This window comes from Neovison vison, chromosome 7 (genome assembly GCF_020171115.1).
Source record: "Neovison vison isolate M4711 chromosome 7, ASM_NN_V1, whole genome shotgun sequence".
Taxonomy (NCBI): domain Eukaryota; kingdom Metazoa; phylum Chordata; class Mammalia; order Carnivora; family Mustelidae; genus Neogale; species Neogale vison.
Window position 1 is genome coordinate 179,764,874 of NC_058097.1, and position 24,082 is coordinate 179,788,955.

The window sequence follows — 24,082 nt, forward strand, 5'->3', positions numbered from 1 at the left end:
AGGCATTTTTCTTATTGTAAAGAAAAGACAGGTCAGTTTCAAAGAGATTTTAGCATAAGCCTCCAGAAAATGTTTGGAAGTGGGGAGGGGATGGTGAAGGTTTATAGGGAAGAAAAATCAATAGCACTGTTTTGGGCCACAGTGGCTTTTAGATGCCTGTTATACATCCAAGTGGTGAGGAGTAGGAGGTAGAATCAAGTCTGGAATGTAAAGGAGAGGTCTGGGCTGGAGATAGAACACTGAGTCATCAGCATGTAGATAATATTTAAAGCAGTGGCACTGAATGAGATTTCCCAAGAAAAAAGTAAAGATGGAGAACATGGTTAAGGGTGGACAGCCCTGAGGCCCCCCAACATTGTGGTCTGAGAAAGGACAAATACTCAGGAAAAGAACTGCAGACATGGCCAGTGAGGTGAGGTCAGGAAAATGACCTGAGTCTGGGGTCGTGGAAGCCTAGAGAAAAACATTTCAAGGGGAAATAATCACTAGTCATGCTACTGTAAAGTCTCGCAAATACAGAGAGCTAATCACGAGTTTTGGCAAAAAGTTGCTCTTTTATTCAACAAATTTTTATTTAGTACCAACTCTGTACTAGATATGCTCGAGGGGCTGGTGAACAAAACAGACAAAAGTCCTCGTCCTCATGGGGATCATTTTCTGGTGAGGGGGGAAAGGTGAACAGTTAAATCACAGTGTTAACCATAAAAGTAAAAATTGCCAGTGATTTCACCTGCAAAACCTAAGTTTGTTAGGGAGTAAAAAAGAATTGCAATCTGGGACAAAGAAGCTGCAGCAAACCATAGGCACGTGGGTTTAAGGAGAAAAGGGGTAATTTGAAAAGGCTGTTAGGAACTAAAAGTCCACTGGAGTAAACTGGGGGTTCAAAGCATGGTGGCTTCTCATTGGCTGAGCTGTTGCTAGGGCACAAGGAAAGCTTGTCCTCCTCCAGCTGGAGCATTAGAGTACCACCTATGTGCAAGGTCAAGTCCATCTCTTCCTGTTGGGTCTGCAGTTGACTACTGAGTGGTAGGTGTGATCGCTCGCCCTGTGGAAAGCTCCTGACTTTATTTATCCCCCTTACTAATTTTCACAATAGCATGCTAGTTGGTTATAAGGGCTTTACAACTAAAACTAAAACAAGGTAGGAGAGAGTTCTGGATGAGGGGAATAGAGAAGTGTTGTGATTACAATAGGGTGGTCAGGGGAAACCACACAGGTGAATTTGAAGACCTCTCTGAGCAGAGGGCATGAATGAGCTATGCAGGTGTTCTGGAGGAAGAACATTTAAGGGGGGGAAAGAACACCTGCCAAAGAAATTGCCTGAAAAGTTTAAAGACTCACTAGGATACTAGTGTGACTGGAGCAGAGTAAGTGGGGAGGAGGGAAATTGAATAAGGCAATGGGGGTGGGGCAGAGGGGAGGCTCTGTGGAGCCTTTACTGTGAGACCAGAAGCCAGGGAGCAGAGGAGTGACACTGGCTGGCTTCCGTGTTGACAGGATTGTGCAGGCTGCTGTGTTGAGAATAGATAGATGAATGGGGGCAGGAGTGGGGAGCTGAGCAGACTGAAGTGGAGAAGTTGTTTAAGAGGCAACTGCAAGAGTTTAGGTGAGAAATGGTGGCCCTTGGGCCAGGGGGTTAACGGTGAACCTGGTGAGAAGTTGAGAGATTCTGGATAGGCTTGGAATCCAAAGCAGATAGGATTTGCTGATTAGCTAGATGTATAGCCTGTTGAAGAAACCACCAAACATGATAGCAAGATTATGAACTTGAGCAACTGGAAAGATGGCATTACCATTAACTGCGTTGGGGAGGACTTCAGGAAATTGGAAATTCTGCCATGGATATTGTCCTTACATGAGAAGGGGGTGGAGATTTATTTACGTGAAGAGGCTAGCCTTAGTGGGAAGCATGGACAGCTCATCATCAGAATCCCAGCAGAGACGTACAAGCCCATGCAAGCTCTTTTTTTTTAATTATTATTTTTCTAATTGAAGTATAATTGACACAAAATGTTGCATTAGTTTCAGGTGTACAACACAGCCATTCAATAACTTTATACATTATGCTACGCTCTCTCCTAATGGCTTCTATTTTTTCAGTGAAATAGCACTCAGGGTTGTCAGCCAAGAGTGAATATGCAGGGAGGAGGAGTTTGAAGTTTGCAGAGACACTTGTCAAGAGAGTGAGGGAATGAATGGATGAGGTAGTGAAGTAAAATTCCCAGGCAGCATTAAAAACCCACTCAACATTGTGACCTTAACATGGTTATGAGTTTTCCTTCAGCCACCTTAAGGCACACAGGTGTGGGTGTGGAGTCAGAAGAGCTGGAATTAGCTGTGACCAAAGGTTTGCTGAGTACAATGGAATGAGAAGAGGAAAGACTTTTAATGTTCAAGGAATTCACTCACCCCATGCCTGAGGGTACAGGAAGTGAGAACTACCATCAATTGAGAGGCTAGCCTCAGGGGAAACTGTGTCTTTGGGAGAGACAAGTTTCATTCTAAGCAAAGAAGTAAAAGAAGCATTCAAGGAGGCTGGGGGGTTGTTACTCTTGGTAAATCTGTTTCAGTGGAGTGGTGTGCCCTGATTGGAAGGAGTGGGTCAAGGAACAAGTGAGAGAACAGCTGAGAGAGAAGTGGACAACTCTTAAAGAAATGTTTGCTCTGAAGGTACTGAAAGAGCTGAAGGTTGAAGGCAAAGTTTGTGTGTGTGTGTGTGTGTGTGTGTGTGTGTGTTAAGATAGATGATATTTTAGTAGGTTTTTATACCAATAGAAAAGATCCAGTTAACAGGGTGAAAAAATGTCAATACAAGAGAAAAATGGCATGTGGGCATCCTTGTAGAAGCAAAGCCCTTGAGAAGGTCAGAGGGCATTGGATTCAAGGGAGAAGTGGCAGAATTGGCCTTAGAACCAACTCTGCACAAGGAAGGTGGCAAAGAAGGCTGTAGGCAGGAAGGCTGGTAGAAACATGAGCTGGAAAGTTTAGTTCTCTTTGCAATGAATCTATTTTATCTCTTCAAGTATGAGAGGTTGTCATCTGGTGCAGCGGGTTGGGGGGGAATGGTGGAGATCTGAGGAAAGACAAGGGTGAGGAGAAACTGTCACGAGGTTGGGAAAATGAATTTACTAAGGAATTATAGGAAGTTTGTTTGGCAGGATCGAGTGCCCACCTGAGATTTGTGGTCCTAACTCTGAAATGAGATCAGTCAACAGAGTTGTGTAATTTTCCCCCATCAGACCTTGCTGTGTGGGTGCAGGTGCCAAGTAAGTGGCTTCACAAGCACGGAGGGCTGTCCAGGTGAGCGTGATGGAGGGAGCACAGTTAGGATGTTTGCTATGAAGTGGTGCAAATATGGGGCTGCCACCTAGGCTTCGTAAGGGAGGAAGCAAGGACAGGAATGGGGTCTGGATAGTGACAAAGGGTATGATCCAAGGGCTGGAGCGAAAGAACTGGGGTAAATGAACTCAAAGGGTAGAGGACAGGAAACTGAGAGGGGGTGTATGAGGTTCAGACTGTGGAGATGATGCATTACTGATTTTTTTCCCCCAACTGAAAAGAGCCTTAACCAAGGGAAACCTTTTTGATCAAGCTGATGTTGCTTTTGGCTGCCCTAAAGAAAGCACTTTCTGATTATATCACTGGTTTGGTCGGGCTTTGTTTGGCTTGGAGAGTGGGAGTTAATGGGAACCTCACAATCGGTTCCAATATAAAATGAGTGCCTTTTGTTTTATCACAGGGAAGCAATACAGCATAGAGGGGAAATCTATAAATTGCTTTGACATCAATATTGAGAGATGCGTTTGATTTCAACTCTTCACATCAATGTTACGATGCCAATACTAAAATAAGAAAAATGCTCATTTCATAATGAATGGAAATTTTCTCATGATGTCTATGTTATCAGTAACTTTAAAGAACAAGAAGAATTCTCTGGGAGTATATGTAAGAAAGGAATTAATTGAGAGGGGAATATTTTGCTGTTAAGGATTTTAAAGTAAACAAAAAAAATTCATTATGAAATAATTTTTATTCCACTGCAGTGTCATTTAAAATTACAAAAATATAAGCAAATATCATCCAATGTCAGAAGAGATTCAGGGTGGCCATCTTGTACTTAGTGACAAATTAATAGTATCACAGAAATGTTCAATTCATTAAAAAGAATAGTCAAGTTTCATTTGAGTCATAATTAAGATAAACTTTGTGTATATCGTTAAACTTTCATTTGGCTTATACAATTCCATTTTCTCCAACTGGAAGCTGTGTAGGATCCAGGCCAACTCTCTTCATCGATACAGCAATATCAAACAAATAGTCATAACACTCACACCTATAAAAGAAAAAGCAAAGAACTGAAGGTCTCAGTGAAACAGAGTTCTCCAATCCTACCAGTCACGTTTCTCCTCTCCATAAAGTCAACCTTGTTTCTCGTGCATTTTTTCCCCTCAATTCCAGGCCAAATTTTTCTCATTTTGCCCCCATTATTAAAACATGGACAGGAATTCTACTGAATCATGCAATCATATTACATGCTTCCCAGGACATAAAGGGAGTTCAAAATATACTATACTACTTATATAAATTTAAGTTGTTGTTGTTTTTACCATGTGTCACTTTTTGAAAAAAAGTGTAGCAAATCATTATTTAACTTAGGTTAGCTTTAGTCTTCCTTCTAGCCTTAAACTTGGAGAATGAGATCTGTGTTTCCTTCTTCTTTGTCAAGTGCATGATGGCGCCTTGCCAAATAATAGCTTGTCCAATAAATATTTCTTAATAAGTGAATACATAATACAAGTCAAATATCTAGAAATAGTAAGCTACTTAAATTTAAACCAATCTGACCAATAATACACACACACAAAATCATACTTCTCTTCAGATCACAAAACATACTTCATTCCCTTTCACATTTCGAGTGTGGTGACTTGTCCCAAATGTCCTATGCTTGATACTTACATGGTTTTGGCCTTCTCCCAGGTTTCTCCCCAGACATACACGCCATGACGCCTGACTAGGACTGCGCAGGAGTCGGGGTATTCATTTATTGCATGAGCCATTCGTTCTTTGAGGTCTTTCTCCTCAGGTGTATTCTCAATAATGGGTACCACTAACATATCATCATACCTACAGGACAAAATAAGTCATTTTTTCCCCATTAAAACAAATAAAGGTATTCATATGTTAGGTTTATAATTTTTTTTTCAAGTAAGCAGTTAGACATTCTCTTTATATCTGAAAGCCACTCCAAATTACAGACAAGATGTTGCATGTTATTCTGTATATCTTGCATAAACAGCTGTATCAAAAGACGCCTTGGGAGTTTGGCAGGTATTATTCTAAGTATAAGTGGCAGAAATTTGTACAGGATACCAAAACCTAACAAAGAAATGATCAAGATCATACATGTATTTCCTTGAAGCAGAGACAACCATAATATTTTCAACAGGTGATGAGACAATGATAGATCGGATAACCAGAAGCATAGAAAGGATTAACAATTTAACTACTTATTAAGTATGAATTTTCCAAAGATACAAAATCCATTCCTTTTATCTCTGCAAGCCCCCAAAGTGTTTGAGGCAAATAAATACTGGTGTGGCTTGCGGCACTGGGATAGCTAGAATCTTCTGGAAATAACTCTGTATATGATGTGTTAATATTTTCAGAACAGTCTCAAGTCTGTGGCATTAGAACTTCTTTAGCTTCCACCTTGTTTTCAGGAAATACATGTGATAAAATTGGCACATGTGTTTCCTTTCTGTTTGTGTAAGATAATATTTAAGTGAATAACTTAGTTACTGGTAATTAAGTCTATCTCTGAGGTTGTTTATACCCAGTCAAATTCGGACATGTTTTCCCTTTTACATGAATTTCTCTTGCCTTGTTAATATAATGTTATATTAACAAGTGAAAAAGGTAGCTTTTTCACTACCTCTGTAATGGCCAAACTAAACAACAAAGAAGTTCTAGGTATAGTTTTACCACAACCTGCAACTTTAGGGCAGGAATAGGTTAAGTAGCTGTCATGTAAGGGGATGTTTACTATTTCATTTAAGTAAAATAGAAGTGATTAAAGAATATTCTTTTTTTTAAAAAGATTTTATTTATTTATTTGACAAACAGAGATTACAAGTAGGCAGAGAGGCAGGCAGAGAGAGAGGGGGAAGCAGGCTCCCTGCTGAGCAGAGAGCCCGATGCCGGACTCCATCGTGGGACTCCCGGATCATGACCTGAGCTGAAGGCAGTTGCCCAACTGACTGAGCCACTAAGGCGCTCCAATTAAAGAATATTCTTAAATATGGAAGGAATGAATTGCTAATCCCAAACATTTCCTAATTTTGGCTAAGAGAATCACAAACATATATCTTCCTTGAACCTATACTGAATAGTCAGACATCTTTTCAGGGGTAAATAATATTACAGCACATTAAAACCTGAAATTCAATCCGAATCACCCACTCTACAGAGAGAAAACTAATTCTTCTGAGTTAAATGAGGAACAGAGCCAGGATGGTCCTTTGATCATTAAATAGTGTTCTTTTCACTCTACCACAGGCGTGTTGCTGCCAGGAGAGAGGACAATTACACTTACATGTGGGAACCTCCCCTGAGGAGAATTAGGTATGTATTTGAAAGTTTTTGTTTTTCAAGATGGACTTTCAAAAAAAAAAAAAGCCATATCTCTGTCCCCTGAGTGGTGATAATGAGCCTGTTTATGATTTCCAGGCTCAAAGAGAATTGGAAAGAACAGTTCAAAAAAGTTTGTATTCTTTAAGTTCTAAAACATTTAAAATAATATATGAAATGTGTATGTTATGGTGCATAAGAAATGGTATCTTTTCATTCATGACATTCTTTTCCCCACAGAACTCCAAAGGCTGTGGAATTCTACTCTGGTGTTCCTCTAGGCACCCTGTTATACCTCCTTCTAACCTACTTTTATTTCTTCACCAAAGCAATCAAATGCTGAGGAAATTAAAAGCACACATATTGCTTCTCTTTCAAGACCCAGAATGGAAAAGGCAATGTGGAGCTATACTTTCTTTAGTATGTACACTTCCATAATTTAAACATTTTAACTTTTGTAAATAGGTTTTTCACAGTGCCAAGGAATGCTGTAGGCATACAATAAATATTAACTAAAATCAAATCATAGTAAGTTCTCAGCACACTAGTTTAAACTTGTACATTCTACGACGTGGAGTAACAATAAGATATTGCCATCAGAACACTTTAGAAAAACTGGCACCCATTTCCTCTAAGCAAGATAAGGTAGAATCAGGCCCTTTAGCAAATTAATAAGCTCAGAAATAGAATGCCAATACATTCAAAAGAAATGCTTAGCTTATACCTGAGCACTGAGAACACGTTTCTTCCTGTCCCTGTATTCTAGATTGGCAAATAATTACTACTCTTTTGTGGGCTGGTGGATTTGATTTTATCTAGAAGGTTCTATTAAACCATCTATGCCACTTTCCATTCTGAAAAATTATAAAAATACAGAGATCTACTTAATTGAAATAATTGCACAAGGTTAATAAATACTAAAATGTTCTGGAAATACCTAATTAGATCAGGATGAAGTAGAAACTTCAGTGAGGGCTGAAGCTTCCTGGAGACCAAGTGAAAGTAAGGGGATCTTGCTCTCTGGGTGACTTCATATGGAACATAATCTTTCCATCTCTACAGAAAGCTCAGCCAAGGGTTTTTCGCTTTATTCTGACAAATGTTTCATTATTCATGTTGCTAATAATTTACCAAGGTTGGGGCAGGAGTAGGGAAGGAGGAGGAGAAGTGTCTGATTTGTGTCATTGAGAACAGATCTGTATAATAGTATAATAGTAAGTGGGCTATTATTTAACATAGATCCCACAATATCTCATTAAAGGGATAAAAAGATCAGCAGCCTCTTTATCAGAAGACAGAAAAATACTTTTCAAATTACTTAAGAAAAATAGAAAAAAAAAATACCTGTAATACCCTCCCGAAGTACATTTCCTTATTCCTTTGATCATCTCTTGATGGGTAATTTTAAACTCTCGTCCTGGAAAGAGAAGGGTGGCCATGACAGCAGCTTTTGAGTGGGTATGAATCACTGCACCTGCTCCTGGAGGAGGAAGAAAAAAGTCACATGCCCAGTGAAAACGAAATGTTACCTTTTAGAGAAATATCTATATATGTATATATACAACACATACATTTATTTGTATGTAATTTTGAATTTGTTTTTCTTGGCATGGAATCATAAGTTGGCAGCAGACAGGAGGGTAGGAAGGGAAAGAGGAAGAGAGAAATAGTAACAGAGAAGCTGGAAAGCAAAAGGCATTTAACCTTTATCTACATTGGGACAATGCTCAATACTTAACACGTGTCTCAAGAAATAGCTTTAGATGGTCTGAAGTATAGCTGTAATAATCAAGGAGATCATAGTCAAAATGGTACCATTTTCTGCCTACCTCTCATTGTGTAAGCATTCATGAAAAGAGGAGTACACTGGCTTTTTTTAAGATTCTTACATGGCGGAGGTCCACTTATGTCCTGTTCATTGATGTCACAAACAAACATATCTTCCGGCTGTTTATAGAGTAGGGGGGAAAAAAAGGCTTATACAGTATCAGTTAGAAGTGTCCCTTTTCTTGTGCGTGTTAATATATATGTGAGCATACTTAACTCACAATTTAAAAATCCATATACAGTTTCTCTTTGAAAATGTTTTAGCCATTTTGAGAAATAAAAAAAATGTTTCTACTGATGAACTATTCTCAAGAGCTAAAATTCTTCCTTTAGAATTTGAAGAAACAATTGATGTGGAAAATTTCATATGTTTGTAATGATATTGCTGTTTTCATTAATATAGCTTCTTAGATTTTCCCTGCAATTTCACAACTATATTTCAGGGAAGCTATACAAAGAAGTCATCATTCTGAGATGGGTGCTACAATTCTTTTTTTTATATTTCATGACATGAGGAAAAATCTAGAGTAGAATTTCTAATCTCTTGAGAAACTTCTCTGGTAATCAGAACCATGTTCACCTCAATAAAGCATATTATTTTAAAGTTCAAGGAGTTAAGCAGATGCATGGATTTTTCCTAGTAGGGCAGGCATACTTCCGACTTGTGACTTTGACTTGCCAGGGTTTATTACAAACTACAGTCTAAATGTTTTATTAATGAAGCATTATGCCTTAGCTAGAAGTTAAGTGCTATATGTTCTAACTAGATTTTGAGTCTTCTAAGCATGAATGTGGAATGAGACTTCTCAAAGATTCGAAGTAAAGTTTTATAACTTTATATTGGAATAGCCTGGCTATTGCTAAATATGAGCCAGTTCGGTCCATTTGAGACTATCAGTGTGATTCCCCTACTATCCTGATAAAGATGGTGGTATAATGCTGCAAAATTAGAATCGCTTTGTAAAGATTGCGCTATTCACTTGTGCCCTCTAGAGGTTGAATGAGAATTCAAAACATATTAGTTGGATGGAGATGAATCACCTTAAAAAATTGTTAATAGTCACTTAACAACTGTTTGTTGATTATTTAAACTATAACAATATTACCCCCTTCAAAACTTCTTTTGAAATTAATTCCATTTCATAAAACAATAGTCAAGTAGACAAGACAAGTCATTTGGTGTTAAGAAGGATGCCTTTAACGTACCTGAATCCGTTCCTTTTGCACTCCTGAAGGAGCAATGTAGATTTCATTGCTGGTAACACAAAATATAGAAATTGGCATTTATTTAACTCTACTGTTCTGCTTTTGACCAAAGACAAGTGTATTCTTGCAGTCCAATCATCAATATTCTTTATACATCAAGTCACACAGAAAGCTGCTTGATTTAATTAATGGCATATGCTGTATAGAAAGAATATCAAATTACTGTAATGTCTTTATAATGCCAGTGACACAGCAAAATGTTGATAGTTTTCATATATAATATATATATTATATATGTTACTATAATAGGTATAGTTTTTCACATATATTTCTTTTTACAGTGCAAAAAATGGTCATCAGAACTATCTGGTTAGGGGAAATACAATTCTAAAAACACAAGTCTTTAGCATCTTTAAGCGTGAGTAAGAAGTTTATCTTATTACACACAGAGTACTTATTATAAAATCCATTCAGAAGAAAATATACTCATGAGGAGTAGATCTCCATCTTACAAGGGATCAAGTTTAATTTTATTGCTTCAAAAGCTCTTCTTATAAAACACGATGTTCAGGGACCCCTGCTGGACAACTTGTTAAATTACAGCATTAACAGGTCTACTTTCTGGGTGGAACACACACTTCCTATTTGAAAAGCACATCTTTCTTGTGAAAATATTTGGTAACAAAGCTAAAACAACAGCAGAAAGTTAAAAATGTAAAAGGCATGCTTACATCTTGAGATCTTCCTGTTACAGAATGTTGTGGTCCTAAGGGAGATGCTATATATTCCACTTAACAGAAAGTACTCTCAAATTTGATTTGGAAATCAATTTCAAAACCTTCGCTAAATTCTCTCTGCTCTCAACAAGGTCCTTTGGCTCCTTTGTTAGTTTCAGCTCCTGCCAGAGGGTATTAAAGAGCTGCCATGTACATGCAAATGAAGGAAATCCCAGCACCTGCCCACTCCAGCTTCTGCCTCTGAGCCATGGATAGAGGGACACTGAATATTAACTGTCCTAGTGAAAATGAGGATGATGGTCTATATTGAATCAAGCTATCAATCCGGTTGGGGTTTTTAATAAACCTACAGACTTGCAACTGACAGAAATTAAAGTTCCTTTAAGGGTCCACTTGTAATCTAAGGTCTACAAAATAAATGCCTGAAAATGGGAGAGAAATCCAAAGCACAGCAAGCTATCTCAATCATTTGTTTTCATGACACAGCTCAATTTAAGGCTTTGTTCCATAAGAAAACATGAAGTGGCATTCCTCTGGAATCAGTGGAATTGGTAGGGGTCATACTATTGAAAAAGGGCCCTTTGCAAATAACAGGGATCCACATCTTTTGTCCTTGGGTAACATGGAAGCAATTCGAGAATCATGTGTGGTACGAAGTCAGTGGATTTGTAAAGTAAGTCTTCTTGTGTGGGGAGAAATTTATGCAATCCTGGGAAGAGACTCAAATAAAGTTCAAAAGAGACTGCTGGTAAATAAAATCCACCTACAAAGTGGGGAAATCCAGGGTATTCTGTTATTCAAATGATTTGGCAATCTGAATCTGTTTTTACTGCTGCCTTTCTGAAAACAAATCAGTTTAGACTGATCAACTTTGGGTAATTAAAAGATTAGCTAATTAGGTTGTGGAAAAAACATACTCACACCTAAAAGAAGGAGCTATCTGGATAAAAATAGAAACATGATAGAGCCTTTATTTTAGGAGGGAGATAAGCCAAGGACTAAGAGTGAAGTCTTTACTTGGTGCTATAAGCTGCAAACCAAAAGTGTTTTGGAATTTAAAGGCATTAAATTTTGGAATTTATTTCTCCATACTCCCTGCTCTTTCACTATTTGGTAAGGAAGGGGACAAAATTCAAGAGTTCCCAATACATCTGATTTCAGTTGCTTCTATTTTTATTTACTGTCTAGTTATTTAAAAAAAAATTAAATCTTAAACCTGCTATCTTTTCTACAGTATAAGTTGATTAATTTCAATTCTAATAACATGCCACAGGATTAGTGTCTCTGACACGTGATGGTATCATAACATGAAAACAGGAAATGTTAAATGTGAATGACAGTGACCCAACCTAAACACAGAGGCTGCCGAGTATCCTGGAATTGCTTATGATTACTGCCATTTTCTTGGTCTTCCGTTTCCTCCTTCTGATTTGACACTTGTATGGATCTTAAGCTGTCTTTTATATACATCTTTTGGGATGATACAGACTACACACAAGTAGCATAATCTAGGATCACATTGGCCAAACCTTGGAATCAGTAAATAATTTTATGTTCCCAAACACAATCTATTTATTGGGTTTATCCTTCATTCCAAATTTATTTGCTTTAAGCTTCAGGCAAAGAAAAGTGAAGTTTTACTAACTGCATGGGTATAACATAGTGGATAAAGTTAATGATGGGGACTTACGAAGTCATTTAAATATTAGGGAAAAAACTGGATGTTTTACTACAAATTACCCATCTTTGTAAAGCACAAATTTAGTGAGATTCCAAACAATGCCATATAATTGTGGCTGCTTCCACCTGTGACCTCCAGGAGGAGCTCCTCACCTATTAAGAATCTAACTAAGGGCAAAGCATTTTATGCTTATGATGCAATGTCCCCATTAATTGATTGTAGTGCTATAAAAACCATTTAATTTTAAAAGGTGCCAGTGAGTGTTTTAGAGTGACCACCCACAGTTTCAGTGCATGGGTTAACACAATTCTTCTAGAAAGAACACAGTCTTTTATGTCTTTATGATAAAAAAAATGTGGCTGTTTCTTTAAAAAGCCACTTAGAAAACAGTTATTGTAAGTGAGCTGGGTAGAAAGTTCTATTTTGTTCACGCATAAACTTTCTGCATATATGAATAAAAAGCAGTTAACTAAAGACAATGTTTAGAGTATAATTTATCATAAATACAGCTGAGAAACCAAATTACTGGGAACTCCATGAAATGAGTGGATAAATGAAAACAACAATGACAAACATTGTTATCATAGGGCTTTGCTCTGAACAGGTCACCTTGGGAGGTTCTGGCAAAATCACCTGAAAACCTGCAAAGTGCTGAACTGACAGGAGCACAGGGTGATGGTAAGAGGGGAGGCACAGAGGACGTGCGACGTCCCATGAGGAACATGACCCTTCTAGACAGAGCATATCCCTACACATGTAACTGTGACAGTTAAGGCCCCATAGTTGAATTAATATTCTATGAGTAACTTGACAATTTGAAACAGGTGAAATTTCACTGGCATCATCTTGTAGTATGCCGAAAAACCCCTTTTGTTCTAGATGTTCTGATTAAGTTTTACGTTCCATTCCTTTCTAGGAAATGCAGCCTCCTAGGGGGTGTTACTATATATATATTCGAGATTATACAAGTGTTATAGTAACTCAATTTTGCTATAGAAAGTGAATTAGGATAAAGAAATACATCAAGTTACTTAGTTTAACATTCAGCCTCCAGACAATACTATTCCTAAAACATTTCAGGAGAAAAAAATTCATCCTCTTTTAAAACACTGGAAAGAACGAGATTCCACAACCTGCATTTTCATCGTTAGTAGGTTATGTACCACTTCATCTTCTTGGAGGAAAGACACTGACTAAATCTCATGAACAGTTAAATACTATTCATTCCTTCTGTTTCAGCCAGTGCCTCGTGTTTTGTCCTCTGAGCAACAAAGACCAGCAGGTGCTGTCCATTGATGATGACATACAATGCATTTAGAAAGGCATATTGCCCATCTTTTGACTTAATAAAATGTATTTTTTAGTATTTTTGATGGCTTGTCATCTGTATTTAAGTGACTTTTAAAATATGTATCTGAACCTTTAAAACAAATCCTGTTCACTTAGAGGTCGGGGACCTTTTCTAATTCTAGCCATATAAACATACTTGGCAGCATGTTATTTAACTTTGGTACTCCAAAGACTGAGGACCAAATTATTCTGATTAGAAATTGTGGTTCTTAAATCCTTAGGTATTTTTTTGGGTCTACAACTTCTGCACACTTACTATTCATTTATGCAAATATTCATTTCTCCATTTAGAAACTAAATATTTCTAGTATCACAAAAAACTGGCACCAGGTGTTCTTTTGACATAACACATATTAGGCTTTTCACTGGACTACTTACATGGATAATTCCCAGAAGTGAAATCAGCCCCAAACTTACCCATGTTTCAAGCTAATTCCTCCTCCAGTCCCAGTGACCCAACCCAAATGGTAAAACTGTTTGCAAAGCTCTGGAATCAGGTATCTTGGATGTTCCTTGTCCTTAAAAAGAAGATAATGATTTTTCTAAGAGACATTATATTATCAAGTGACTTTTCTAGCTGACAATTCTGTTAAGAAGCCTATGTAAGGGGGTGCCTGGTGGACTCAGTCAATTTAGCGTCTGCCTTCGGCTCAGGTCATGATCCCATGGTCCTGGGATTGCTGGAGTCCCCTGTGGTTGGCAGGGGCGGGGTGGGTTCCCCTCAACTGCTCAACAGGGAGTCTACTTCTTCCTCTCCCTCTGTCCCTCTCCCATCCCCATTTGTGCTGTCTCTCTCTCAAATAGATAAATAAAATCTTAAAAAAAAAAAAAAAGACTGAAGGAAGTTTAAGAAAATCTAACATAGAGAAGGTACCACGAGGGAGGAAAACTATTAGAAGACATGCTTTGTTTTTAATGCTTAGAAGGTGGATCTCCTACTGTTATTTAGCAACGTGGAATTATTCAGAATAGAAGCATTTAGAACAACACCATGGGACAGGCTGCAATAATAAGGTGGGGAGATGCCAGTATATATAAGTGTCTACCACAATGGCTGAAATAAAACAGAATCTAGTGCTGAGAGGAACATGCTTCTGTCTGTCCAGCGAATTTTTTTACACAAAACATTACTCAATTAAGTCATGATCTATGACAGCTTTGTGTTCATATTTTGTGTTGGTTCAATTTTATTTTTATTCTAAGATCTTTTTTCCAGTGATTACACTGTTTCCTCTTATTACAAAAGCAGTATCTACTCACTATGGAGTATAAAGTCAAGAAAATAACATGAAAAGGACTCACTAAGAAGCAATCACCATAAACACTTTCTGGGCCCATTCTGATGAAGGTATGTATGTCCGGGAACAAATGTATGCAGGTTGGGATAAATTTCAAGCTTTATGTATTTTTATTGAAGTAGAATTGAGATTTGACATTATAATAGTGGATAACATAAAGAGTAGGTATTTGTATATATTGTGAAATGATGAGCACAATAAGTCTAGTTAAAATAAGAGCTTGGGATGCCTGGGTGGCTCAGTTGGTTAAGCAGCTGCCTTCAGCTCGGGTCGTGATCCCAGCGTCCTGGGATCGAGTCCCATATCGGGCTCCTTGCTCGGCAGGGAGCCTGCTTCTCCCTCTGCCTCTGCCTGCCTCTCTGTCTGCCTGTGCTCACTCGCTCTCTCTCCCTCTATCTCTGACAAATAAATAAATAAAATCTTAAAAAAAAAAAAAAAGCTTATTTTTATTAAGTCTAACGATTACTTTTTTAGGAAAAAAATCAATGTTTTCCCCATTTTTAAAAAATAAAATTAAAGAAAATGAAAATAATAAAGAAATACAATGAATTCTACTTTTGGCAGTGTGAAATACAACCTTTAACTTGAAAACAACTAAAAATGCTAAGTAATTTTTTTTAAAAGCATTTTTTTTTTAAGATTTTATTTATTTTTTGGCAGAGAGAGAGATCACAAGTAGGCAGAGAGGCAGGCAGAGAGAGAAGGGGGAGTAGGCTCACCGCTGAGCAGAGAGCCCAATACAGCACTTGATCTCAGGACCCTGAGATCATGACCTGAGCCAAAAGTGGAGGCTTGCTTAGCCTACTGAGCCACCCAGGTGCCCCTTTTTAAAGCATTTCAAATTGCTAGGCTGGCAAGAAAGTAAGGTTTCACAGTAGCCATAAAAGAAAGCAGGGTGAGTCTACCTGGGAGGGAAGCTCTGAAGTCATAATTTCCCTGAAGGTATTTGCAGAACTCTGGTGAGCTTAAGCTTCAATTTTGATAGCCCTATAAGCCACGAGAAACGTGAGATAAAACCTAGGGTGGCCTCAGAATGGGGTACCTGAGAGAAAATCCCTCCATAGGTTTGTGACCAGACATGGAGCTACACGCTCCAGGTAAGGGTGACCAAGACATAGTGCATGTGCACAAAAGCACAGCAAGGAAGCTTGCCTGGCTAAATTTTGGCACTGCGTAAAGGGGGAAAACATTTTTGAGTCCAAAGAGAATTACTGAACAGACCAAATTTTCAGCTATTTAACTGGCTTTTGGAAATTATGGTGTTTTCCAAAATTCACTGTTAATATTTTACACATACACTGTATTTTGGCATAATTGATAATTTGATGGAGTAGACTTCAAAATATAAAATTAAGAACATGGGAATGTTAAATGTTTTTGAAGTTCTGAGTTAGCATAGGCTTAGGAGTTAATGGACATAAAGTGAAAATGACATTATAGCATTTATTGCTTATATGACTTTGGATTTCAATTTAATCCATAAAATGAGAACGTTCTGAGGATTAAAAGGAGATACAGTGCTACAGGATTCTAGGTATGGGATGAAAAAGGTTTTTTTTTAAGAGGGAAAATAATGAAGATAAAGCATCCACCAGGACAATATGTGATGTCACAGGGTTAGTTTCCCTCCCATTTTTTTTTTCAGTGTTATGTTAGTTCAGGTGTACAATATACTGTATTTGACAGTTCTATATATTACCCAATGTTTACCACAATAAATATAGTTGCCATTGTTACCATATAATGTTATCACAGTATTATTGACTATATTCCATATGTTATACTTTTCATCCCTGTGACTTACTTATTTTATAACTGGAAGTTTTACTTTCTTTCCTATTCTAATGTGTTAAAAATTTTTGAATTAAAAATAATAAGAACGCTGTGTTGCCTTTCCTTATATCTGTCCTTACAAAATCTAGCCAGAATTATCCATGCCCTGTATAATTTGCTATTTCCTTTTTTGGTGATACAAATGATATTTTAATTATATATTAAAGCACAGCTAATGAGAAGACTCCTGCAGTCTTCCAATCCTTAAAACCATCAATTTGCATAGCAAGTTGCAAACATTATAGAAAATGGTCTGTTATTATGGGTCTCTCCCCTTTTCCTTTTGTCTTTTCCAGTACTGAGTTATTACAGCAATTAGCCCGCTTCGTGCTACAGGAATAACAATGATAAGGCAGCTGTTGTTAATAAAGTTTCATTCAACCGTTCAAACCCACAAAATTACAATTTCAGGGAAAATAATCAGGGAGCAGTGGGAACTAACAAATATACTGGGTAAAATGCAGTCATCTAAATTGTTCAGAATGGTAAGGAAATAAATATTAGAACATATATTTCAGTAAGAACAGACAAGAAGGAAAAAGGTTAACATTTACTTCTCCCTGGAATGTCAGTAATATTACTTGTCTGTTAACTGTTATGTCTGGTTTTCAATTAGAGTAAGAATGTTGAAAGACATTTCTAAAGTTGGATTACAATCGGCTTCTTATAGTAGAGGTCCTATACCATGAAGGAGAAAGATTTAACAGTATTTTTTGTATATTAAAGACAGTAAAGGCTAAAAAGTTGTTGAATCAATACTTTTAAAAAATTTTCCAATCCAGTTGTTTTAAGGAAATCAGCTCTACTGTCACTAAGATACCTGGTCCCAGCCAACAATGACTCTAAACCTGCCCCTCTCCACTTTTTCTTTCAATTTAAGCATAAGAGAGACATGTACTGCTGGGACAGAGAACCTGGAGGACTCTCCCACAACTATAAAATAAACATGTCAAAGATATTATTTAACCCATCAACTAATGACAGAACCAGAAAGATGATCCAACTATGTCCAAAGACAATGCAAAACACACATCCTTATAAAATAATCAAGAATCCTTGATTTACAAACAAGGAAAAACTGGACAATATCCACCAGGCAGCAACAAATCCAATGTCCAGAATACAGGTCACACTTCTCTGATCAATAATCATCTGCACTGTTATCGGCATTCTACAGTTTACAGAGCTGCACAATAGCCCTAAGACACCTAGTGATTTTTTGGGTTTTTTGCTCATTTCAGTCTTTTATAATTCTTTAAAGATTATTTATTTATTTATTTATTTGACAGAGAGAGATTATTATAATTCTTGACACTGGCCTAAGGCAGGGACTGGATGCAGGCAGAGCCAAGTTGTCAGCATCTTCTCTATCTCTGGGCTTGCAGAGTCTCTCAGTCTCGTTCTCCTCTCTATGTGTACCAGTTTTCTTTGCAACTTCACCTCCCCTCAGAGCCCTATTTCTCCCTTTCGCCTTTACCATACTTCTTCAGGTCAGCAGAACACTAAATAGAAGAAATGAGAAGGGGCGCCTGGGTGGCTCAGTGGGTTAAACCTCTGCCTTCTGCTCAGGTCATGGTCTCAAGGTCCTGGGATCAAGCCCCGCATCAGGCTCTCTGCTCAGTGGGGAGCCTGATTTCCTCTCTCTCTGTCTGTCTCTCTGCCTACTTGTGATCTCTCTCTCTGTGTCAAATAAATAAATAAAATCTTAAAAAAAAAAAAAGAAGAAGAAGAAATGAGAAGATCTGAAGCAGGCTTCAGCTTTGCCCTCCCACTAGCTGAGTGCCTTCAGGCAAGTCAGGGACACTTCCTGGGTATCAGTTTCCTTATGTTCATAACTTGAATCCTTGATTCCCACACTTCCCTAGATAGGCCAGCAATTTGTTGTTGTTTAAATTTCAGCGACTGACATAAGTTAGAGCATTTATGTCATTTAACCATCTATTATCACCTTCCTCCAAAAAGAAAGGGCCTTTTTAACATAAAAAAAGTAGGATCATCTCAGAATAAAAGGCAGTCCTTTAAATTGAATGCATTAATTTTGTGAAATTCACTTTTTCATTATCCTGAGTTTTCTATTTTGCAATAATTGAGTAAAAACTCTCCAGGAACTCCTATTTGGGGGAGGAATAGGGTGATCTTTTCCTATTTGGTCTCCTTGTCTACAATTTCTCCTTCCACTCCTTCTCTGGCTTACCCTCCACTCTCCTTTTGGTACTAAAAGGATACACTACTTTGATCACTGAACCCCTATTTCTCCAACCACAGAAAGCTCAAATGCAACATCCTTGGTCTGTTACTTAAGTCCTTCTGCTTTCTTACCCCAGTTTACCTTTTCAAATATTTTCTTTCAGTTTATGTTTATATAAATCTCTTAGTTGGTGTTCAACCTAGTTGTGGTAGTCAGCCTCCGGGATGACTCTCAGTGGTCCCTGCCTTCTGGTATTCACACCCTGGTGCACAGTCCTTCTCATCATGTACCGGGGTGAGGCTGCATGACCAGGGACTGCAGTAGCAGGGCAGAAGAGATGGTAGGTCACTTCTGACATTAGCCTATAAAACACTGAGCTTGGTTGCTCTCTCTTGGCTCACTTTCTCCAGGGGAGCGAGCCAGCTGCTAAGTAGTAAGGGTACTCGGCCTATGCAGAAGGCCATGTGGTGAAGAGCTGTATGGGTAAAAGTCAGTGAGGAATGGAGGCCTGCCAACAACTACGCGGGCAAGCATGGAAGCAGACCTCCAGCTGCAGTCAGGCCTTGAGAGGACAGCAGTTCCAGCAGATGGTTTCATGGTCACCATAGGAGAAACCCTGAGCCAGAACCTTGAGCCAAACGCTCCTGGATTCCTAATCCTCAGCAGCTCTGTGAGACAGTACATGCTTGTGTTTTAAGCCTAAGTTTTGGGGTATTTGTTATGGAGCACTAGTTAACTAAGACATATTTTCTTAGTCTCCAAGTGCATCTTTTTTTCTTCGCACTGTTATTGCTCATGCTGGATTTTCAATTATCCCAACTCCAGCTGTCGGACTCCTGCTTGTTGGCTGTTATACCAGACTCCCTACCCTCTTCACCTGGGATTCCTTCTCTCATCATCCCAGCAGGAAGTGATCACTCCCTCCTTTAATCCTGTGCCACAACATTTGCTCTATGTATCTCTCCTTTGGTATTATAGAGCCTTCTTCTCATTCATTCTTTCAGTAAATTTTTACTGTAAGCCCTGAAGAAATGAATATGAGTAAGATAAAAATCCTTACTCTTGAGAAGCTCACAATCTAGTAAAGAAGTTATGAAAAGACAAAGCAATACATAATACAAGATAGTCCAAGGTAGCTACTGGTGGTGGTGGCGTGGGGAGGGGGGGAAGCTAGTGGTGGGAGGGAGCAGGAGCCGGGAAAACTTCACAGGGAAGGGGTTGGTTGAACGAAGCCTTAATGAGGCACAGTCCGAGTATGCCAAGCATTTCCTGGCAATTCAGCCATGAACGCTTCACAAAGTCCCTGCCCTAAAGAAATTTACATAGGAAGAAGGAAACAAACTAGGAACTTAGAGAAACATAGCAAAGATCAACTTTGATTGAGGTGGTTAAGGATAGCCTCTCTGAGCACATGAGGATCTAAAGCCTACAAAGTGTGGGAAAAAACCCAGTGTAATGAATGTGTTTGTACATGCAAGGTTTTTTTTCTTAAATGTTTTATTTGTGAGATAGAGAGCACACACCAACAGAAGCAGGGGAGAGGGGCAGAGGGAAAAGCAGACCTCCATTGAGGGGGACTCAATCCCAGGACCCAGAGATCATGACCGGAGCAGGCAGATGTTTATTGGACTGAGCCACCCAGGCGCCCCTCTCACGCAAGGTTTTATCTTGGGGAGCGGCAAGCACTCCAGTCCAAGAACACAGCGAATGTGAAGGCTGTGGAATGAAGACAGTGCTTTACATGTTTAAGGAATAGGAAAAAGGCCAGGTGGCCAGAGCAGAGTACTGACAAGGAAAGTGCAGATGTGTTTGCAGGGGCCACATCACAAAGGGGCCTGGAAGCCATGCTGATGAGAACAGTCTCGCTGAGAGGGAAGGCATTCATGGTCGGAAAGACTGGGAGAGGGGGAGAAACAACTTCTGGATGTGAGAGTGCAGGGAAATCCTGAGTGGAGGGATTGGGCTTCTTCCACCTTGAGAGATGAGAAGATGGGTTCATGTTTCGGCAGATCAGTAGGTCTGGTGGGAGGAAGGTGAGTAAGTTCACATCCAATGTCTTCTGTTTTCTCAAGTATGAACAAAGTCATCAGCTGAGTAACAATGTGAGGACAGGGTATGTATGGGAGGCTTGAAAAGATAAAAAAGATAATATAAAAGATAAATACCTTGAAAAGGTATAAACTAGTAATTTCAGGGAGTGGGACAATAAAGCACTAGGGAAACCCCGGATGGTTGCTGGGCAGTGGTAAGTGCCAATCTGAGGCGGAAATGTTGAAGATGAAGCAACGCTGGTCCATGTAGTTGTGTAGTTTTCTCTAGGAATGTGGCTCAGTGCAATCACAAGAACAATAGTCAGTAGGGTTCATCTTGGGCTGGGGTTTCGGTAGGCCAACTGTATTTGTAAATTAGGTCAACCATGACCTTAAGTAAGAATTGTTTCAATAGACTGGGTGTAGAAGCCAGATCTCAGTGGATGAAGTAGTGAATAAAACTCAGAGGCTGAGAATTCTAAGGACTCTCTCGATAGTGTGGCTGTGAAAGGGTGGATAGGGAAACTGATTAATACAGAGTTTTCTTTACAGGCTAAAAGGTAAAATTAGGAAAGAGGGAGAGATTAATGACATAGGAAAGCAAAGCCTAAAATAGGTCAATTTTTGTCGAGACAGAGCAGCTGGAATTAGACCAGGGAGGTATTTACCTTAGACAGGAGGAGGAAGAAAGATGCAGGAAAATATGTAATAATATAATTAATAACAAAAATAGTTAACATTCAGTGAATATTTATTTTATATCACATACCAAAGGCTTTATATGCACAATTTAACTTACTCCTAATAACTGTATTATGCTAAAAAGATTAATGTCCAAGAGCACTTGGATGGCAACTGGCAGAACCAAGATTTGCACAGGCAGTCAGATTCTGGATGTCTTATTCTTAACCCTTACATTTTAACGTGGATGTCTTGTTCTTAACCTTTACATTATAACGTAGGTGGGAACAGGAAGAAACTGAAGAAGTTCACACATAGCTTCATTTTCTTTGTGATTTTGGAGGCAAAGTCCTCTTCAAAACAGGCTTAGAGGAGAAGACAAGGTGAGATGGCGAGGTTTTGGGATAGTCACTTAAGGTAATGTGAAGGGAAGGCCCTCAGGGCACTACCCAGAGTTGCTCAGGAGCTTGCTGCAGTAGGACACAGTAATATTTGTAGAGACACAAATGTATATCGTTGAGTGACACCCTCCCCATCCCTTGGGAGTTCTGAGTGGGAGGCATTTAAGTAAAGGCAAATAATTGCCTTTACGCAAATAATTGCCTTTACTTAATGGAGGATCCTATGATAGAGGCTACACAGAGAGACCTGTATGAGTAAAGAAAAGAAAAATCCTTCACCCAAAAAAGTATGGGCTAATGGGGCAGTGGTTGGGCAGGGAAGGATATGGCCATGGGGATGGGCTGCTAGAGCAGAGGGGAGGGTGGAGATCTGATGAGGTCAAGGAAAATAGAAGGAAGGGTACTGAAAAACTTTGTGTTATTGTAATATTAAAGAACAAGAGTTATTCAGGGTTCACACACACAGGACACTGTGATAGGTAAGGTATAATTAAAAAATACAAGTAGTTCCTGGTTTACTTCCGAGCTAAGCATAGCTCCCTGAAGGGCAGGGAACATGCTCTTGATATATCAATATACCTACCACAGTGCTTTGCTCAATGAACACTGGGTTAAGATCATATCTACATTAAGAAAAGTCCTATGGCACAGGTTACAAACCGGTGGCCCATGGCCTGAACTAGACTTACAGGAAGTGGTTTACTGAAGTGCATATCCAAATCTGTTGAGTATGGAGCTATGGTAACCTGGCGAGCACATTTAGGTGGTACTCACTAGTCAGCTCGCTCTTGACCCTGAGCCGTCAGATGTTCTAAAGTTTTAAGAGAAGCCTGAAGTGTTCCCCATTTTGAAAGGTCGGCTCAAATTTTTTACGAACAATGAAGTGAACTGAACTTGGCAGGTTTGGTATGAGAATTCTCGTTTATTCTCATCTCCCTTGATAAAGGCTCTCCCTGATGCTCATTTAGATTATATTTCACCAAGATTTATCTACTGGGGGCATTAACATATGCGTTATTGAATCGTCTTAGCAATGATTCTAACAGGTTGCTTTCCTCACTTTCCACACACACCTGCCTGGCCATCTGACCTGTATCCAACGTCTTCCCCCTTCTCACCCAATTTTCCCTGTCCAGCATTCCCTCCTCACAGTCGTTTCTGCTCATCTGGGGATTTACTTATTCAGACGAGATTGACAAGTATTTCGCAATAAAATCTCCCACGTGTTATTACTTTTTAATTGGAACCTTCAGTCCTAAGAGAGAATAACATGGGGAATAAGAAGGCTAATTTTAGGGAGGCTGTCCCTGCCTCTGAAGCAGGGTGTACTGCAATTATTTATCCGTTTAGTTTTCCTCCAGATCCCAGGCCATTTGTCTTAATCACTGCCGTATCCCTGAGCACGTAGGTGTTCCATTAAACTGTTGGGGAGTATACCCAGTGAACGAAAAGCAGATGCAGCCCGAGAGTGGATTTTCCTTTGACTCCTGCTCAAGGAAGCAAGCTTCTCCGATCATCCCATAATCACTCTAAACTGAGGCAGGCAGAGAGGGAAAGCGCTGGCTCCTGGAGCACAGCCCCGATTTGGCCACCGTTTCCATTGAGTCCACTGCTGCCAAACGTCGGGCTGGTCGCCAAGGGCGCAGAAAAAAAGCTCGCGAGCAAACAGCCTTAGCTCCATTTGCACTCCAGTGTTTCCCGTTGCCTTGTTTGGCCTGTGTGTCCCCAAAGTGGTTTCAAAACACTCAAGACACCCGGCGCTATCCTCCGTTATTTTCCCTTTAAAGTGTCTGGCGCCCGCCGCCCGCCGTCGGAGCCCAGCCCCGGGAGCAGGGACCGCGGCGGGGCCGTGGCCTCGGGTCGGCCCGGGGAGCCGAAGCGGCGGAGAGCGAGGGTCGCGTCCGCACTGGTCCCAGGCCCCGCGGGTCCGCGCTCCGCGCTCCCGCCGCCGCGTGCCACCAGCGCCTCACCTCCGGGCTAATACCGCAGCGTGGCCCCGCCCCTACCTGCGCGCCGCAGCGCCGCGAGCCGCGGTCTCCCTCCGGAGCGTGACAGTCCGACATGGCGCGGATGAGGAGAACCAAGATCTCCTATCCTCGCGGGCTTCGGAACCCGCGCTCACCCTGGGCTAAGGAAGACCCGTCTGTGGTGAGGCCGCAACTGCAAACGGGCGGCGCTGAGGGCAGCCCGAGGGCTGGGCGGACCTGCCGGAAAGCGAGT

The 24,082-nt window shown here is 39.7% G+C and overlaps 2 protein-coding genes across 3 annotated transcripts in view; one reads left to right on the forward strand and one right to left on the reverse strand.

The window, feature by feature from the left end:
• Positions 1 to 4,011: 4,011 nt before the first annotated feature.
• LOC122912837 (APAF1 interacting protein) lies at positions 4,012 to 23,952 on the reverse strand. Of its 2 annotated transcripts, XM_044259068.1 has the most exons (7): positions 23,869 to 23,952; positions 13,849 to 13,949; positions 9,664 to 9,712; positions 8,460 to 8,577; positions 7,975 to 8,110; positions 4,960 to 5,127; positions 4,012 to 4,333 (listed from the first exon to the last, which is right to left on the reverse strand). In XM_044259068.1, the coding sequence occupies exons 1-7, from the start codon at positions 23,923 to 23,925 to the stop codon at positions 4,234 to 4,236; spliced, it is 729 nt and encodes a 242-aa protein (XP_044115003.1). In that variant the 5' UTR covers positions 23,926 to 23,952; the 3' UTR covers positions 4,012 to 4,233. The 2 variants fall into 2 exon arrangements, with proteins under 2 accessions (XP_044115003.1, XP_044115004.1); XM_044259069.1 differs by lacking the exon at positions 23,869 to 23,952 and having other exon boundaries at positions 9,664 to 9,861; positions 13,849 to 13,934.
• Positions 23,931 to 24,082, forward strand: part of PDHX (pyruvate dehydrogenase complex component X) — a 70,892-nt gene continuing 70,740 nt past the window's right edge. Inside the window, exon 1 of the mRNA XM_044259067.1 lies at positions 23,931 to 24,010. The gene's annotated coding sequence lies outside the window, so the exon portion shown is untranslated. The remainder of the gene's footprint in view (positions 24,011 to 24,082) is intronic.